Consider the following 21,426-nt stretch of genomic DNA (forward strand, 5'->3'; position numbering starts at 1 on the left):
AGCATATCAGTTCATTGATGTCCTTAAGGCTAACATATTTTTACTAAAACGAATAAACTATTATACAACTACCATAAGCTTTAGTGGCTCACCGGAAGTCTCGCACTGGACGCCTCAACGCAACACTTTCTAATCGTGCTTAAATGGTTTAAAAGCCTTTGCATGAATAAGAGCGTGGTCTTATAATGTTACGCTAGCAAATGGGTGACTGGAAAAACGGATGCTGCGTTAACTGCGTACATTTTTTTCAGATGAATGCATTAAAGGTTGCATGAGTTTAAATATTTTTTAAACAACGTTAACGCATTACTTTTGATACCCCTAATATATATACGTGTAAATACGGTGTTCATTGTTAGTTTGTGTTAGCATTAACGAATGGTAATGAATGAGACTTTATTGTAAAAAGTGTTTACAAAAACTGGTTCAGTAGATGGGATTTGATTTTTTTGTCTGTTTTTGTCAGCTTACAAGGACCTGCAGTCTAGAGAGCACACAAGGAATGCCGCCTGGCAGCATGAGGGCTGGGATGAAGCTGTATATTATACTGGTACATACATGCTCATTGCATCATCCTCAAACACGTTTACTAGCTTTACTTTAAGCTGCTTCTGTATCAGATGTGATCAATCTAGACTTCTGTCATTAACATCAGTTCTGATTTAAACTTGTTTAAATCCGAAACCTTCGTATCGCCACGTCGTTCTTACGTTATACCTTAACAATAGTAGTGATATATTCTTAAGAATAACGTAGCGTTAAGAAGGTTTGGGGAATCGCAGCCCTGATGTTTTATATTTATGCAAGTGCAGCATGTAAACATTCTGAAAATATGAATATGGTGTTTATACGGTATGCTGCAACATTGAAAACAATGTTCATGTTTATGTAGCCAATATGGTATTGTGTTAAACCCGTCTCTTTGTTGTCCTGTTTTTAGTGCCTCTCATTCAGCACATGGAATCCAGGATTATGATCCCGCTGAAGGCTTCACCTTTGCAGTAATGAGCCTGTTGAAATAACCACTTTTCCACTCCCAACCTGGGATCTGGTTATATTTACTGCTGTAATAGTTTATTTTGATCATAAAAAGGTCTAGCAACCCAAACTATGTGCAAATGTAAGCCAAAAGTGAAGTTTTTTAAATATCGTTATCTGTTGTTTGAGTCAAATGTTTAGCCATCTAATTTAAAATACAGTATATCAAAAGCACATTGAAACTGAATTGCTATAATAAATTCGTACACGAAGGGAATATCTTTTCCAGTTTGGTGGCAATGCGTTAACATTATTATCTTATCACAGTATACATTAATATATTTATTTGCTGGAAAAATGATATTTTCCTAACATATGACAAGTACAACTGACGAATTCAGCAAATCAAAATTAATGTGTATTACACAGCTTATTAAAATAATCAAACATTAATTCCATAGATTTTGTGTAAATGAAAGTAGTGTGACATTAGTCAGCGTTATTGTTGAAAGGCCTATTGAGTTTGTGCAGAATGTGTGCTTGTTTTCTTTTATTCAACAACAGTCTTTTATATTTATTGCATTACATTGGCATGCATTTACATTATGTTGGTTCGTGCAACTGTTTCTTGTTGACAAATTGATTTTGTTTTATGTTATGGCATGTCCCATCCATTGTACACTGAAGTACTTTAAATGTTCATTGTGTGCTCCTTAATTCCCTTTATTGTAACTGTTCAATAAACAAGCATTTCGTGTGTTTTGTTATTGCTGTACTCATGCATACTACATACGAAATATGGTTGGTTACTTAAAAGATTTATGAAAATGGCACGTGTGAACAGTAAAAATACATATTTTTCAAATACAGAATTAGTGTAAATCTGAAATAAGAATCATTAGTTAAAATACAAACTGCAGTTAGAACCGAAAGAAAGCAATACTGCAAACTGTCTGGTTTGCATTTTCCTGCAGCATGCTCTCTATGTAAACAATACTTAAACTATAATAAACTCTTAAAACATTTTTAAAAATTGTGTGTAAAACTAAAGCAGAAAATTAGTACCACAGTTTGAGTACAAATATACTTTTAGATGTCCATTCCAAGATACTGCCATTTCTTCTCAAGTTCTTTCAGTAGCTCCCCAAAACTCATGACGTACCACGACGACTTTTCCTTCACCTGCTGGCGCACGACATTGCCACCAAATCCAATGAAAGCGCTCTAAAAAAGAACACGTTCTGATGTTATTCCAATTCACTTTTTTTGACAGATCTCATAAAAATATATTACTTGGTTTTTTGGATTGGGAAAGAGGGTTTGAGTAATAAATCATTTATAGAAACCAAGCTGTAACACTGAATCTTTCCAAAAGTTTTTTTTTACATTTAAAAACAAGAAATATAAATCATTAACGCTTTTGTTATGTGCTAGATAGGGAAGTAAACACCTCTCCAAATCATAACTCATCTATCAGCTGAAAATAAATATTAATGCAAAAACAAAGCATGAGGCTCAATTGAACTCCACTTGAAGTGTAGTAACATCAGTAAGCAAAACTAATTTGCTCCTGAGCTTAATTTCAAGTATCCCAGAAAAAAATGTATAATATATTTGCAAAGTTGTCACGAATTGGTTTTGTTTTGTCATTATCGTGTATGGTGCGCATAGATTAATAAAAAAAATCAAATTTAAAGTAGTTTAACATAAAATGTGAATGAAAGAACGGGATTTCAATACTTTCTCAAGCCACTGTATATGCATAACCAAGGTAAATAACGTTTTATGCACACATCTTAAGTTAAAACCTTTATTTAGATTTCAGAACTAGCACTTTGTTAAGTGTTATAAATATGTTGAGGATTTATTCCATCTGCTGATCTGATAATTTGATATGTATGCAACTAATGGAGGTGAATGTAATTTGCCTTTTAAAAAGCAGTGAAAATCCCCCAATTTAAATAAGGAACTACTTACATGCTTAAGTCATTTGAGTTGTAAAAATGTACAGGGTGACTTCAGATACAAAAACAGGGACTGGTTAGACACCGTTTTAACATTAACATCCTATGAACTTCCTTAACATTCTATTGAATTAATAGAAAGATTGGGCATTCAATGTAAAGACACTTTCTTTATTAGAGATCATAGGTCTGGGGTTGTACGGCTACTCTTTTTAAAGGGTAGTATCCAGTGGCGGCCGGTCAATAGGGGGAGTTAAGTTAGCCAGAGAAGAAAGCTACTTTAATATGCCAACAATAAGTTTAATACATATTGCAAATTAATAACGTAATAAAATAATTTAGTCGTACTAGTCCACCGTTTATATTACCGTCATATTATCATTTATAAAAAATCAAAATTGTATTTTGTTCATACGCGTGCGGGGCGCCATCAAACGACTGTGTATGTAGGCACGAACATTTTTGAAAAGCATGTGATTTGAGGCCGAGCTCTAATTGGCTTGTTTCAAATCGTCCTTGGGGCTCAGCACTCTGCGCCCTAAACCCTCCCACTTTTGTTGTAAGCGAATCAATATTGTTTTTATATTTTTGGCCTCATGTGATTGGACCGTTCTTAACGCCTCTCATTACCGCTCAGCAGATTGTCATTTGACTGACAGGTACTGATTAACGTGTAAGCAAGCGAAATTATCTCGAGATGAAAGAAAATTCGGTTTTATCTTTACAAGAATACCCGTTCCAAAGGCGTTCGGATGAAGAAACAAAAACGGATCAAGGAGCTTGGACCAGATCGACCCAACTTGCAAATTCAGCAGCAGTCAAGTGATCGCGGTCGATCTTACACTCGGTGCTTTTCCGGCACTTCTTATGGAAAACGGAGTTGGCTAGCTGGATGCAATGTAAGTCATGCCTTTTATTGTTTTCCCTGTTTGCGGTTTCAAAGTCTTGGCACCGAAACGTTGTGGACAACAACAGGGGTTTGCGATTTAAAACATCTGATAAGTGCAAGCGACTTGAAAGTAGCTGCAGCCATCTTGACAACGCTATGAGGCTCCAGTTTTTTGGGAAGCTTAGCATTGCTGAACAGCTAGATGAAGGCTACAGGATTGGCATTAGAAGGCACAATGAAGAGGTCACAAAAACTCGACACATCCTGTCTAGAATAATAGACTGTGTAATAGACTGTCTTTGCGTGGCCACAATGAGAGCGAGAGCTCAGATAACCCCGGGATAGTCCGTGGCTTGGTCGACTTTGTTGCTTCTCTTGATGGAGTTTTGAATGAGCACGTCGAGAATGCCTCTGTGTTTAAGGGAACTTCGAAAACCGTGCAGAACGAGCTGTTGGACTGTATGTTGTCTGTTATGAGGGAACACATAATCCAAGAAGCACAAAACAGCGATTTTCTATCAATCCAGACCGACGAGACCACTGATATCGCCACACAGTGCCAACTTGTGCTTGTGCTGCTCTACATTGAAGGCAAAAGCAACGTGCAGGAGAGGTTTTTTGCTTTTATTCATCTGCATTCAGCTGATTCCATCGCTACAGCACTAAAAGAGCATCTTACTGTCATCCTTCCAGAGGATCAGAAGAGTAAACTCATCTCCCAAGCGTATGATGGAGCCAGCGTGATGAGAGGTGCCACTGCAGGTGTTCAAAGGAAGATTCAAGATGTGTACCCAAATGCCCATTACATCCACTGCTATGCGCATCAATCTAATAATGCAAAAGGCCACTTCTCACATTCCCAAAGTTAGAATTTATTTTTCTAACCTTGGAGGATTTGCCATCTTTTTTTCAAGATCACCCAAGCGCACGGATGTTCTTGATAAAGTAGTTGCCCATAGACTACCAACATCAAGCAGTGTTAGATGGAACTTCCACAGCCGTGCCATCAATACAGTGTTTGAGCACAAAGAGGGCCTCATTCGCTGTTTTGAAACTATTCGAGACTCAGGTGACTTTGACCCTGTTACCACCAGAGAGGCAGGAGGCTTTGCCATACTGCTGGAGGATCAGGATTTTTAAAAAATTCTGCAACTTTTCCACAACATCATGCCACACGTGGACATCCTGTATGCCAAACTCCAGAAGAAGGACATAGATTCAGTCCACATTAAGGGCAGCATCCAGCAGGACATACAGAAGATCAGGTAGCAGCTGTATTCCTTCTTTTGTACTTGTTATCATTATTATTGTTATTAGTCATACATTTTCTTAATCCTTTGCAGAAATTCTCTCCATTCTCTGGTTAACCAAAGTAGTGAAGGAGCTTCTCAACCAAAGAGGCGGCGGTTGCTTAGTCCAGAGGTCCATGAACAGATTGCGGGTCCATGAACATGAACAGAGGTAAGTTTATTGTAGCCCTTGTTACTCTGCAGTTTTTCATAGAAAAGCTATCAAAAGAAGCTATCAAAAAGAAAGTAAATATTAACAAGTTAAACGGCATGGTTTCATTTACCCTCTTTGGGTACTAAATGTGTTCTCATGTCTTTGCTACAATATTTAAGCAAAAAAAAAATGATAAACTCCAAGAGTAGATCCTTTGATATTGGGCTTTATTAAACTTTATGAAACTATACTACATTTATTTGCAATGCATATTTTACTACAAGTCAATCTATTTAACCATTTTCATAGTCTTTAAATTGTGATCTAAATAGATTTGTTGTTCTTAGGTTTCCTCTAGTGGTGTGGCGTCTTTATCTGATTGATATGAAAATGGCTGATAATAAAAATATGCTACAGTATTTGCGCCCTAAGCATCAGAACTTCATGAAACTTGGCATGTTTGTCTATTCCATATGTATGAAATTTGGATAAATCAGGGATTCAAACACTGAAACTGGTCTCCATCTCTCTATAACTTAAAACTGATCATTTTAAATGTTGCAGTTGAAATTGACATTTTGTCATCACTACATCATTTTTGTTTTTGTCCTTCACTCTGTAGGTCTGTGACACCATACTCCAACACACCATGGAACGGTTCTGCTTCACAAGCCACCTCGTTAGTGCCACCTTGCTGCAAGCAGACAGGTTTGAACAGTTTGAAGGCCTATCCAGTGCTCAATGGGAGTAAGATAGAGACAGAGCTTAGTCTCATGTACTACAAGGAAGAGTTTAGAACCTGTTGTGGTGCTGTGGACCTACTGCAGCTGTTTAAGGAGAACAATCTTGAAGAAGTCTTTTCAGAGACTGTCACTCTCCTAAAGATCCTCATCACCACACCCATGACCACAGCAGAGGCTGAGAGGTGTTTCTCAACTTTGAAAAGAGTTAAGACTTTTCTGAGAAATAGCATGACCCAGGAGAGGCTAAATGCATTGGCCATGCTGTCAATGGAGAAGAGAATGGTGACAGAGATAATTGACTTTAACCAGAAGGTCATTGAGAAATTTGCAAGTCAGAAAGGAGAGCAAATTTTATTTTCAAATAGTGTTAATGGCCAATGATTAGGTAACTATAGTGTGTTGTGTTGATTACTTGATTACCTTGATTACTTCATTACTGATAATAAACCCACATTCAATTCAAATTCACTGATTCATAGTACATTTATTTGCATGTATTAACATTGACGTAATAATGATACATCACCTGATTAATGGCTATTTATAGTCCTGCATTACTGACAGTTGTTGTTTGCACCCCCCCAAATATTTTTAGCACCAGCCTCCACTGGTAGTATCATAGCACGGTATATTATATTATGTATATTAACGTTCATTAAACACTTACGTCTACAGAAGAATGACACGAGCGAAAAAATGCTGAAGAATGACAAGCATATCACACTAATATCACAATGGCAAGAGTCATTGATGTTATACAGTTCAACAAACAAGATGCTATCATTATTTTGCATTGTCATTTTGATAAAAATTTCTATATTTGCGCAATTCCGGCAATTTAAATAGTTCTAAACGGAGCCGAACAGTTGCGTTTCTCTTAATAAAGTGATAAGTTCTTAAATGAATCCATGTTTTGAACGATTCAAAAGAGTCCACGATTACATTTGTATTATGAATCACAACACTAAGAAATGTTAAAGGTGCAGTGAACTGAGTAGGGCTGGGCGATATATCGATATATTTTTTCAACGCGATGCGGAATTAGACTATATTGTTAATATCGATATGGGGTGTGTTCGACTTGAAGCGGCTCTGTTGTGTCTGACATGCGCCGTGCCCATGCGCAGAGTGAGCAGAGCACTCTCGCTCTGCGCGTGAACCAGACGGACCCCGCACGCCCGCTCTACATGTTTGCTTATGACAAGGAGGAAGCCGCAGTGCCAGTCCACACAGCAGAAGTTGATCTGGTTTGTAAAAAGAAAAACGATGGTTCAGTTATATGGAAATGGTTCGGATTTAAAAGATCTGATGAGCAGCAACAACCGTTTTATAGCATTGTTTACAGATCGCTTATGTCAAAAGGTGGAAGCACAACAGATCTCTTCCACCACCTGCAAAAATGACGCGGCACAAACGTAACGTGATTGGCTGCTTTACTGTCACTCACGTGGCCTCTTGGGCGGGCCTTGGCCAAATAAAGCGGTGATAAGGTCTGGCTACGCGATACTACGTTGGAAGCTTCTTTTACCCGCAACGTGCCTTACAAAAAAAAGTTATTAAAATTTTTGTTTACAATTTACGTGTTTTAAACAAGTGGTGTGCAGCTGTGTTTTCAAATAGGGAAAAAAACCCTGTCATTGAATTTCTTTTCACAAGGCATTTTAATAAAGGTGATTGTGACATCTCACATGAGACTTTGACTTGCTAGTAAACATTTATTCCACTTTGTAGAAAATATCGATATACATATCGGATATCGCCTTTCATCGCCTTACATTCATTCGAGATATGAATTTTGTTCAATATCGCCCAGCCCTAGTTACTTACGTAACGTTACGTGTCTAACCAAATTCACTGCCATCCAATCATAGCAGTCTTCTATGCGGCCCACCCTTAAAAGACGAGCGTTTCTCCAGCCGGCCTCAAAACCAGGGTAGAAAATAGCCCATTACTTATTGATTTTTTTATGTTTTCGAATGTAAAAACCACACAAACGTCATAAGTAGACATCAGACAATAGTATAAAACAATAAAAACGGCCAGTTCACTGCACCTTTAATGTCTCGTAACAACACTAGTCCCAACAGACAAATTAAATATTTTATTGTTTTTATAAACATTTTATACACTAAAACAAATTTTAATTCCTTTTAATTGTTATTTTAACTTGTGATTTAAAATCATATACTTTTTATTCATTATGTATTTCTTTTCATTCTTTCTTTTTGTGAATCATTTCTATGTAAAGTACTTTGAACTACCTCTGTGTATGAAATTTGCTATAGAAATAAACTTGCCTTGTGTTCCTCATTCAAAGCTATTGTGTGACTTAAATGCACCATTAAACTGGTAAGAATTACTAGTTTACCAGAAGTGGTTTGATTACATTAACATGATGCTTTGTCACTTTGAAGCAAAACAGACCCAATCCCCTTTTACTTTCATTATGTGTCATTATGTAAAGTGTAAAAACAAATATGATTTTTACAAAAACTTTGGTTTGAGACATTGGTTTTGAGAGATTGTGGTGAAGTACTCACAGCAGGTGGACAGGCTTCAAGATCAGTGACTCCATCTCCAATCATGACCACGGTTTCAAAGCCATAACGCTCCTTTAGCAGGCTGATCACTTTTCCCTTCCCCCCGGACTCTGCTGTTGGCTGTGAATCATCGAAACCTGCATACTCACCTGACAATAATAATAATAATAATAATAATCGATTAGTAGTTGGATTAACTCAATCAGACAGCAATACCTCATTATGGAAACACACATTAATAAGTGAAAGGGGGCATGTGCTATACATTTTGCAGGGCTCATGTGTTTTTTCATGATATTACATAAAGCAAAAAAAGAACGCCAAATCTGTGTTTTGTTAGGTTTTAGGAATTTTCCTTTTGCGATGCAAAATTTTTCTTGACCGACAACCAACGCTTATTAATCTTTTTTTTCCGTTTCATCCCGTTATTTTCATTAATCCATTATTAACCATTAACCAAAAAGATGAGAAGGTTAAATGTATTAGATTAGAGTGTCTGTGAGCCATTAAAAATACCAACAAATGTTTTTATTTACCCAATAAGTTTTTGATTTGGGCCCAAGTACGTAGAGATTGTTTTTCTCAGGATTTTTTATTTGAAGGTTTCAGGGCATTTTGGGGCTCTTAACATGCTCAAAAACTCTGGAATGGGCTGCATAAGCTTGGTGCACCGATGGCGAACACCTTTTTGCAAGTTGGCCATTTTGGATTTTGCTAAAAGTAAAAGTGATGAACTTTTAAATACTCCTCCTAGGGGATTCATGTGATTGGCACCAAACGTAGTGAACATGAGTGTAACGATACACCAATTCCACGGTTCGGTTCACGGTTTTAGAGCCACGGTCAGGTCCGGTTCGGTTTGATGTGGGGGCAGTGTTCATGGCATGGTACCTGGGGCCTGTACCATGAAGCTGGTATAAGTAGCTAATCAGGTAAGTTTAAAATAAGTTTGAGCCAACACTGGGTTTTAGGTACCATGAAAATAGCTTGGCTTTAATCGGTTTCACCGCCATGGTGATTTGCGCTGCATGGCTAACCTGCTCCGGTACAGGTTTTGATCTAGATTAGAGATCTCACACGGAAACTGAACCAATCAGCTGCAAGCAAATTTACATTGAATGGTCCAGTGTAATTTTTGGGATGATCTATTGATAGAAATGCAATATAATATACATAGCTTTGCCTTCAGAGATGTGTAAAGAGCTTACACAATGCAGCGTAGGGCTGGGCGATATACAGGTGCTGGTCATATAATTCGAATATCATCAAAAAGTTGATTTATTTCACTAATTCCATTCAAAAAGTGAAACTTGTATATTATATTCATTCATTACACACAGACTGATATATTTCAAATGTTTATTTCTTTTAATTTGATGATTATAACTGACAACTAATGAAAATCCCAAATTCAGTATCTCAGAAAATTAGAATATTACTTAAGACCAATACAAAGAAAGGATTTTTAGAAATCTTGGCCAACTGAAAAGTATGAACATGAAAAGTATGAGCATGTACGGCACTCAATACTTAGTTGGGGCTCCTTTTGCCTGAATTACTGCAGCAATGCGGCGTGGCATGGAGTCGATCAGTCTGTGGCACTGCTCAGGTGTTATGAGAGCCCAGGTTGCTCTGATAGTGGCCTTCAGCTCTTCTGCATTGTTGGGTCTGGCATATCGCATCTTCCTCTTCACAATACCCCATAGATTTCCTATGGGGTTAAGGTCAGGCGAGTTTGCTGGCCAATTAAGAACAGGGATACCATGGTCCTTAAACCAGGTACTGGTAGCTTTGGAAAATGAAATGAAATGAAAGTCCTGTTGGAAAATGAAATCTGCATCTCCATGAAGTTGGTCTCTCATAACACCTGAGCAGTGCCACAGACTGAGCAACTCCATGCCCCGCCGCATTGCTGCAGTAATTCAGGCAAAAGGAGCCCCAACTAAGTATTGAGTGCTGTACATGCTCATACTTTTCATGTTCATACTTTTCAGTTGGCCAAGATTTCTAAAAATCCTTTCTTTGCATTGGTTTTAAGTAATATTCTAATTTTCTGAGATACTGAATTTGGGATTTTCATTAGTTGTCAGTTATAATCATCAAATTAAAAGAAATACACATTTGAAATATATCAGTCTGTGTGTAATGAATGAATATAATATACAAGTTTCACTTTTTGAATGGAATTAGTGAAATAAATCAACTTTTTGATGATATTCTAATTATATGACCAGCACCTGTATATCGCGGTTCACGCTAATTATATGCATCTAAATTGATTCTGAAATCGATTCGATGTTTTATGCACAGCTCTTCCGTGAACTACGGCTCTTTGATCAGTAGGAAGTACTGCTCGATCTAAAATCACTACGAGATTGAGTTGTTTATAACGTACATTTGAAAAAGCAACACTCGTCAAACATAATCACTATAAATATACTTTATTAAGAACAGCGATAGAATTTGACCACTGGCATTTCCTGGAACTAATTGTTGTTCTTCTGTTGCTCATATTCGGAGTTTCTGCGCAAGAGCGCCCTCTGACTTTCGGATGTGGCGGCATTTAACCGCAAGTCATTGAGAAACAGAGAGCATAAGAATCGCACGATATATCGCCGAGCCCTAATGCAGCGTTATGTTTTTATTACCTTAGAATAAGCTATTTCTATCTACATACACCGTGGGTCCCCTTGCATAATTCGCCATGTTCTGTCAGCCGTCGTAGTGTTTCGAAAGGGAGGGGTGGAGTGCGCAGTTGGTTGCAATTCGCAACCTTGCCACTGGATTTCACTGACTGGACCTTTTAGTGACGCAACCAATTTACATTTAGAAAACACTAATATAAAAACATATCAAATATAAATATATTACAAATATAACATTTGCTGGCTTTCCCTTACACTCACATGAAATGTATTTATTTTCCATTCTTTTACTGTAGGCTACTACATACAATATTTATTTCTTTGCCGTGCATTTTCTAAATTTTTGTCTGTGGTGCAGAACATCTAGAAACACTTTCAGTTTCACTGCGTTACCAGGGCATTTATCTTCTTTGTCAACTAAAGAAGCCTTCTATCAAACAGCTACAGTAAGATACAGACAAAATCATACATTGACAGTAGACATAACATCTTCAGACCTGCAAGAAAAAGGTGACAGCCTTATGACGGGGGGGTATTGTCATTTTCTTTTCACAACTTTTTTATGAAACTTATGAAGCAGCAGCTAATCGCATGACAATAATGTTGAGCTACAGGAAAAAGTGAAAAATATGGACTTTGGTCGAATTTGAGATTTTCATAAAAAATAAATACATGTTCTTGATATGTCTACGTTTTCTGAGAGGTGCACCTCCCTACGTCTTTAATAATACAAAGGATGCCTGTCCATCAGAAGCAGAGCGCCTGCGCGTCTGACGTGTTGGTTTTAAAACATGCAGGATTAAGTTTAAAAGTGCAGGACTGATGTTAAGCGTTATTAAGAGAGAAAGTGCAGGACCTGATTGATGCGAGTTATAAGAGCTCAAAAAAAAAGTAAGATTCAAATAGCAGATACAAGCAATACAAAAGTAATCCGTGCGGCTCCTGACGATATATTAATGCATTATGAAGCGAATTGATCGGTCTCTAAAATAAGTATAAAATATCATCTGTAAGTGAAAGTGAAGTGAATGTGACCTATTAGTCAAATATGGTGACCCATACCCAAAATGTGACCTCTGCATTTAACCCATCCAGAGAGTAGTGAACACACGCACAGCAAGTGGTGAACACACGTACACCCGGAGCAGTGGGCAGCTATCTTACTCACTTAGAAGTTGTGGGGCAGTTGTGGCCTAATGGTTAGAGAGTCGGACTCGTGACCAAAAGGTTGCCGGTTCGATTCCCAGGGCTGGCGGGTCCTTGAGCAAGCACCTTACCTTTGCTCCCCGGGCGCTGCAGTGATAGCTGCCCACTGCTCCGGGGGTACGTGTGTTCACTACTCTCTGGATGGGTTAAATGCAGAGGTCACATTTCGTTGTACATGTGCAATGGCAATAAAGTTGAATCTAAATCTAAAGTTGAATCTAGAAGGGCAGAGCTCTAGAAGTGTAAGTTTGAAAGGGAGACTGACAACGGTCTCTCATCACATAGCAGTTTCGATCACACAGGTGAGCTGAATAATAAATATCAACCAAATTTTCACTTTGACCGACACATTGCATTCGTCCCTTTCAGCAATGCTTCTCACAGGTGCAAACATGACGTTTAGAACGCGTGATTCTGGTTGGCCCAAGGACCAAAAAAAGGACGCCGCTGTTAGCAGGTTATCTTGATTCTGGTTGGCCAAACGAATCAAGATGCTGGACCAAAGACGTTACAGACACCCGAGAGTAGATGCCCAAGACCTCCCACCACACGGAAAAAAAACTCTTCGGATTTACACGATTCACATAAATGATCCATTTTTAATTCAAAACTGAAAAAACGACTAGTTTGCAGGTATGTATCTTTGAACACTGCTATTTAATCCATTTTCTATAATCAAGTTACACTTAGAATCCACCTAAATAATGTATCATACAGTAGGCATACATTCTAAAATGTCTAAGTTTTTAATGTTGTTATGCCTATATCATTCCCTAATGCATCGGTGTTGTGTCAGTGGGGAACAATTCAAAATCCTTTAAATGAATTAAATATGTGACCAAAAATGTCTAGTGTATTTTGTTCACATTTCTTCTGTAACCTATGTAGGTCGACACTTCAGTTTCTGGGGAAGGTTGTGAAATGTCCTACAATAACAGAGACAAAATATAAATCTTCACATCACACGTGTGCCATAATGAATAATACAGTACATTGATCTCTTCAACCCTGTCAGCACACAGATAGTTTCACTTCATCATGTGCTTCATCCTCATTCATAAAGGTATACTAAATGATAACTAATATAAGGCAGGATATTGTCATCCAATGTGGGGGCATACGCACACATATTATACACATACACCATATATTACATTACTGTATTTACCTTACTATAGCATAGGCTACTACAGTAAGTGTGTGTACTATATAGTCGTTCAACTTGCGCATTAACTCAATCAGCAGTGTTTCTGAAACAGTTCACTCTTGCGTAGACAGCAGAAACAGTATTACTTCGTGGCTGAAATACATTTTTGTACTACTAATATTGGCACAGAACTCCCTCTACCCATGTTGAACGCGATTGGTTTTGCGATGCCGACGTCACTCGTTCATGTGCAAGTACACGTGAACTAATCTTAGCTTCAGGATCAAAGCTCGAGTTGACAAAGAAACTCCATGAGCTGTTTCATGGTACCAACAAAGCTCGATCATGTTGGTTTGGTTGTCAACCTACAACTAATCCTGTAACACAGAGTTTGTTCAGCTACGTTCATGGTACAGGCCCCTGGTTTTAACTTTAATAATAATAACAACAATGTAACTTATTAACTTTATACACTGGCTTCACGTTTCTCTTTGGAACACTTAAGTGTATAGTATTTAGAAAAAATACAGTTCTTATTAGTTTTTCTTATTACCATTTATTCAAATGTAAAGGAAGATAAATTATGGATTATTAAGCAAAATTATATGTCACGTGACATAAGCAGAGCATATAGGGAGAGCACAGTATAAGACTGAAAATTCACAATAAATTGTTTTAACCCTCAAGAACCTCATCAAGAAGCTCATTTTAGTGAAGATAACTTGTATTTGTTTTATCCGCACATTTTGCGCCCTTTCAGGTCCATCTAGTGCTAGTTTGATGATAAAGCGCCATGTCTTTTTCTCTTTGTGATGTATTTTCAGCGGTTTCTTAAAATGACTTGAATGTAACTTTACACCCTTGCTTGATGTAGTTTACGTGGATTCATTAATATGCAAATGAGTCCCCACCTCAATTTAATTGCGTGACCTCAGAACATTGATTATAGGTAAATAGATGCCTCATTCAACGCGTGAGCAGCGCATGCTCGTGTTGCAGAAGCAGAGCAGAAACAGCATTGATCGATTCCGTGCACAGTCTATACACCAGTTTTATGGAGAAAATACTCTGCAATAGTTTAAATGATGAATTTGAGCATGGTTTATCTTAAAGCATATTACAACACTACTAGACATATAAACAACATTAAAAACTTGTTGTTCACCACAGCGGGACTTAAATAACTAACATGGCAAGTTACACTGCAAAAGAGCATTCCGTGATGCAGCCTTCTGAGCAAACAAAACACAAAGCGTCTATCAGCGGTAGTTTATTTAAAATTGACAGACAAAAATCTTTAACTGAAAAATAGCAAATACCAAATGGTTATTATTCAGAGCTGTGAGACACTAGAACATCACTATGGTTACCAGTCTGCCAAACATCACAAATGTGGTAGTGAATGCTGTTCCGTACACACATGGAATGATAATTTAGTGAATTCACTCCCGAAACTTTGTAGCGTACGAGGCCCATGTATCTCTAACGTCACATGCATTTTCTAACGTTTTTGTCTCACTTTTTAATGCACATCAGAGTATAGTGTGTGTTATACTTGAAAATACTGAATACTAGTGTGCAGTAAAAAGTAAACAGACAAGCACTGGACATGAAGTGCTGTGAAGGTGTTTTTCTTCATCATGGAGAGGATAATGTCATCATCCACCACTTTTATCTCAAATGGACGCCCAGGATTGTTTTGTTGCCGAGCTCAGTGGTGTGTTTTTTTTTCTCAGAATGTAATAAATTGTTGATTTGGCTGCTCTTAATGTTCCTGGCATCTTTCTGATGGATTTGATGTGTTTTTGAAATCTAAATACGTTCTGATTTACTTGCATGGAGATCTCCCTGAACTGCATGATGTGGGTTCACAGCAACACCTTCTAAATACAAACACCACACAAAGAATCAAATCCAGACCTTTAACATGCTTCATTTATGAAGCAATGATTTAAGGAGAAGCCCATACCTGTGAATAAAACAGCTTTTGATTCAACTTGCCAATTACTTTTGGTCCCTTGAAAAAGGGGGGAGCTTCATATTAAAGGGCTGTTATTCCTAAACCCTTCAGCTAATCTGGATGCGAATACACTCTAAATAAAGATGAGAGTGTGCACTTTAAGACAATATCCATTATAAAACTGTAACTTGAATACACTTTGATACACAGCTAAAATAACAAAAAATGTGCTTCTGTCGAAATATTTATGGACCTAACTGTATGTGCTTTTAGAACTCTTAGGCTGTACTCAAACTTAGCCCGATTACTCTCAACCATGCCGGAGCGTGGTGGTCCCCCCACTCCCCCGCTGGCCAGCGCTTGCATTGTACTTTACCATCCGCCAGATTACATATTGGCGGGATGTAATCTGGCAGATAGGAACCAATAGAACAACAGTATAAATAGTGCCCAAAACACATTATAAAAGGATTTTTATAATGGCTTTAATGGAAACCATTAGAATGTCTGTGATGGTTTATATTGTTGTTTTTTCAGAAGGGTAACAATACACATTGTGCTGCACACTAGCAAAAATATTGAGCTGAAGCTTGACTTTGCAAAATATATTGCAATCACAATATGTAAAAAGAGATATCGCACAGCCCTACATGTAAACATAGCTACTAATGTCAACAGTCTTCTTGAGCTTACAGTGGAGTTCTTACCATTAAAGTAAAACTTCAAGCGGTTTGCATAGACGTGCTGGAGAGGAATGCTGAGTTGAGACGCTACATGTTCAACAATGCAGCGAAACCCACCCGAGATAAGGAAGACCTTCACGTTGCGCTGATGTAACTTCTCAACCAGCTCCCTGGGGGGGAAGGTTGCAAAAATTATCATTATTTTACAGCAAACAACAACACAACTCATTCCAAACAAAAAGATGAACACCGACTTACTTAATACCTGGTGTAAGCTGAGGGGGGTGGTCAGTGATCAGTTTGTTGACTTGTTCCCGTGAGCAATTGATAATGGACAGGCGCTCACTCAGGGCCATTTTAAACGACACTGACCCAGACATTGCCTTCCGTGTCCTGAGAACAAAATACCAGATTACTGGGGTGTTTTCAAATGGGTCACATGCATTTGTACATGTATTTTTAAACGCATACACAAAGACAAACAGACAGACAGACAGACTTGTATTGAAGTCCCCCTGTGGCCAATAAAGAAAACTCATCATTGAGCATCAAAATAGAATGTTTTTTCATGCAATTTTTTAACATCTTAAAATAGCTGGAATGTAACTACATTCCTGCCTCATTTAGTGCATGTGTATACATGAATATGAGAATTAGTCCCCGCCTCAACTGAATCGCACCAGCTCGGACCTTAGAAAGGATTTTATGAATTATCATATTTACAGGTGTGACTATCGAAATGTCCTTTTCACAGAGCTGCTTACAGCTGCAGCTTGAATACTGTACCTGCATAAAGTTGGCCCCCCACCCAATGCAAAACAGCCTCGATCATTTGTGCTGGTTTGTACCGTAAATTTTTTGTGTGCTGCTTCAGTGTTTTAGATAATAAAAAATAATTATTGGTCATTCGGAGGTTACTCAGCCCCCCGACATGCTCCAAATTCACCGCAAATAGTCCCGCTTCTTTGTGCAGCTAAAAGTTTCGTTTCAATATTTGACATTGAATTATAGGCGATGACGTCATCATCCCGACGACATGCTCCAAATTAATCCAAAATAGGCTCGATCATTTGTGCTCCGTTTGTGCTGGTTTGTGCCGTAAATAAATTACTTGTGCTGCTTCAGTTTTTTAGATCATAAAAAATAATTATTAAACATTAGGTCGGCCATTCCGAGGTCACTCATTCTCCCCGACATTCTCCAAATTCGACGCAAATAATCCCACTTGTTTGTGCTGCTTCGGTTTTTTAAACATTAAACTTTGAATTATAGGTGATGACATCATCATCCCCCCGACATGCTCCAAATTCCCCACAAATAGGCTATTCCCGCTTTTCTGTGCTCCAATAGTGGCATAAAAAATAGTTTGTGCTGCTTTAGTTTTTTAGATAAAAAATATTGTGATAAAGGGCTGAAACACCCAATGACGCTGAGGTGCACAACTGACAATGTGTCGCATTGATGGGAACCATACAAAGGGCATTATCAGCAGCACCTAACCAAAAGGCATCTTTCACTCAGGATAATGTTATGAAATTGGGACACACAACTCATGAGATGTCTCTCTGACAATGGCAAGGAAAGAGGATGCCTACTCGAAGAACCAGTGAAACCCCAGACCTCCTTTCCTCTATTCATATTCTTGACTGCTTCCCCGTCATGCATAAGACGTGGGAAATGTCCTATTGGGCAATTCAACTGTGCTGAAATAGTGGGATTATAACACCTAGTCCTATCCAGCGAATATTATTGGTCATTCTGAGGCCACTCAGTGCCCCGACATGCTCCAAAACAGGCTTGATTGTTTGCGCAGTAAATAAATTAATTTATGCTGCTTCAGTTTATTAAATATTAAGAAACATTAGGTTGGCTGTTCCGAGGTCACTTAGTGCCCCGACATGCTCCAAACTCGCCCAAAACATGTTCAATGTTTGTGCTCCGTTTGTGCCGATAAATAAATAAATACAGTTGGAGTAACAAGGTAAGATCCAAACGGCAAACCAAATCACATTAAACAGTCACATTCACTTAATTGTTACCTAGCCACTGTGCGTTTTAAAATTTCAAGCCCCCGTGAACAGGAAGTTGCGATCGTTTTTACTTCCATATTCTGACACACAAAATGTGTGATAAATCAGATTCATTTTTTTAATCGATTGACAGCACTAGTTCTTGGTGATAAATTTTCACATTAAGAACACCACACAGACATACAAACAACATTGCTTTTCACCAAAGGAGGACTTCAAGAAAGAGGCAGATGGGGATTGATACAGACAGACAGGCACTGAAACTGACAGAAAGATATTGAGAAGGAAACAGATATTCAGACAGGTACTGGGAAAGAGACATGGAGGAACAGATTGATAATTGATTGGGGGGTTGCTGACATTTCTGTGACCGCATCCCCGACGCCGCAGAACTTGGCTAGCTCATCAATGCCTTCCTCGCAGATCACAGTGCTGTCCACGTCAAAGCATACAGCATCTGCGCGGTGGAACAGCGCGACAGTTTCAGCGACCGTTGCCATAGAGAAACTGGAAGACAGGAAACAGCTCTGTGTTGCCAACTTAGCAATTTTATTGCTAGATTTAACAACTGACTGCCTTGGCACTTTATTTTCAAAAAGCACCTAGCAACAAATTTAGCTATTTTTAACATTCATTTGGCAACTTCTATCAATTTTTAAAAAGTGACTCAAATAATAAATCCAAGCATTTCCTGTCAAAATTACACAAAATATTGATCTTCTTTGTCACACACTCAGTCGCTTGTAATTGTGTTAAAATTTAATCCTTTTTTTTCTAGTCATTGTCAAAAAGCAAGCAAACAAAACGTGCTACCAAGCATTAGTAATGCGGTCAGGGGATCTTTCTGCCTCCACCTAAGTTCCGCCCACAAAAGTGCATCAATGTTTACTAACGGTAAAGGCATCTATAACTTCATCAAAGCATACTTCAGCTGAGCTGCCTGCCACCTCAACTCTGATTGGTTTTGTTCACGAGCTAGGTAACGGACTTTCAGACTAAACCATTGATCATTTTGGGGAGGGGGAAAATCACATTTATTAAGAAAAACTTGTTTGCCAAATTGCATGCTTTTGTGGATTTCATTAAAATGTCATGTTTGATGAATGGTCACTTTCTTTCAGGGGGCAAAAGATCATCTACTATTGATTTTTACGTGCTGCTTTATTGATCTTTAAGGCTGTCAGCAGTCACACTGTCTAGTAAAAGAGTCCCCGTGAACCAGAAGTTGTGATCGTTTTACTTCCGTATTTTGACGCATTTCCGTGTGAAAACGGCATTTAGAATTATAAATTAAAAAATAGTGTCCGTGGCTTGAGTTTTTCAATGCAAATTGATTGGATGTATAAAACAGCCATTGCATTTTGAAATGGAACTGGCAGCAGACTGAGACTAGTTAACGGATGCTCCGCCCAAGCAGTCTAATGCTGCCTTCACGTGCTCTCGGAAATTCTATAGAGGGCATGCATTGACGTCACTTTCCCACGTGAGCATGTCGGGACACGCTCACCTGGGTGGCACAACACCAGTGGTGTAAAGTATTGGAGTAAATGTACTTAGTTACTTTACTTAAGTATCTTTTTAGTATTAAAGATATTAGCAACTTTTACTCTCTACTTAACTACATTTTTGAACAAGTATATGTACTCTTTATTCCACTACATTTGTAATGACTAATGCAGTTACACATTACATTTTGCATGGCACCTATCTTATAATTAATATTGCCATTTACAGGGTAATGAAGGTACTACAAGTAAGGGCTAACAGTGTATGTGAAATGAGGACATGACTGCAGCTGGCCATGAGGCCCAAACCAGCATGTCCAGTGCAAAAAGGCTTTGACTTTTTGATTTTACTTAACATTATTTATTTATCCGTTATATTGAAGAGACCTTTTTGAAGGAGTTTGGTTTACTTATGAGCAGTTGAGCTTAAATGAGACTTGGGTGTTTGTAATAGACGTACAGTAGGTTATGATGTCGGCCATGATTTGTTGCAATTTTGAGGTGTTCAGTCTTATTATGATTTAAGAAAATAAATGCGATTGCTCTCCTCACGAATCGACTGTTTCTAGTTTTTCACTGACATGTCTCTTAAGTGTTGAGGACTAGTGCTGCTTTGAGCCTACATTCAGTATGAGTAAAATACTCAAGTACTGTTCAAATCAGATACTCGAAGACTTTTACTCAAGTCGTTTTGAAATTGGTGACTTGTAACTTGTAATGGAGTAATTTTCACTGCAAGGTATCTGTACTTTTACTTAAGTATGGTTTTCAGGTACTCTTTACACCTCTGCCAACAACACCCAGCACAAATCGGCTGAGGAAGAAATAGGAGAAACAAAAAACCGTAACTAAAAACACGCAAGCATTTGCTGAATATTCAACACAATATACAGTTGGGCCATAAATATTTGGACAGAGGCACATTTTTGTTATTTTAGCTGTGTATCAATATGTTTTCGAGTTACAGTTTTATAATAGATATTGTCTTAAAGTGCACACTCTCAGCTTTATTTAGAGTGTATTCACATCCAGATTAGCTGAAGGATTTAGGAATTACAGCTCTTTAATATGAAGCGCCCCCCTTTTTCAAGGGACCAAAAGTAATTGGACAGTTGAATAAAAAGCTGTTTTATTCACATGTATGGGCTTTCCTTAAATAATTTTGTCATAAATGAAGCATGTTAAAGGTCTGGAGTTGATTCTACATGTGGTGTTTGCATTTGGAAGCTGTTGCTGTGAACCCACATCATGGGGTTCAGGGAGATCCCATGCAAGTGAAACAGACCATAGTTAGATTTAAAAACACTACAAATCCGTCAAAAAGATGCCAGGAACATTATTTCTGAATTAAGAGTGTTTTTCTTCATCATGGAGAGGATAATGTCATCATCCACCACTTTGATCTCATATGGACACCTAGGATTGTTTTGTTACTGAGCTCAGCGGTGTGTTGTTTTTTTCTTAGAATGTCCCAAATTGTTGCATTTGGCCGCTCTAATGTTCCTGGCATCTTTTGACGGATGTGTAGTGTTTTTGAAATCTAACTATGGTCTGTTTCACTTGCATGGCGATCTCCCTGAACCCATGATGTGGGTTCACAGCAACAGCTTCCAAATGCAAAACCACATGTAGAATCAACTCCAGACCTTTAACATGCTTCATTTATGACAAAATTATTTAAGGAAAAGCCCAT

General features: G+C 38.1%; 1 protein-coding gene across 1 annotated transcript in view; it reads right to left on the bottom strand.

The window, feature by feature from the left end:
• Positions 1–1,004: 1,004 nt before the first annotated feature.
• Positions 1,005–21,426, bottom strand: part of psph (phosphoserine phosphatase) — a 22,947-nt gene continuing 2,525 nt past the window's right edge. The window contains exons 2-6 of the mRNA XM_057350649.1: positions 18,589–18,735; positions 16,457–16,591; positions 16,223–16,368; positions 8,558–8,706; positions 1,005–2,202 (exon numbers count right to left, since the gene is read on the bottom strand). Of these exons, the coding sequence (XP_057206632.1) occupies positions 2,068–2,202; positions 8,558–8,706; positions 16,223–16,368; positions 16,457–16,591; positions 18,589–18,735 (712 nt within the window). The 3' untranslated portion in view covers positions 1,005–2,067. The remainder of the gene's footprint in view (positions 2,203–8,557; positions 8,707–16,222; positions 16,369–16,456; positions 16,592–18,588; positions 18,736–21,426) is intronic.

This window comes from Triplophysa rosa, linkage group LG14 (genome assembly GCF_024868665.1).
Source record: "Triplophysa rosa linkage group LG14, Trosa_1v2, whole genome shotgun sequence".
Classification (NCBI taxonomy): domain Eukaryota; kingdom Metazoa; phylum Chordata; class Actinopteri; order Cypriniformes; family Nemacheilidae; genus Triplophysa; species Triplophysa rosa.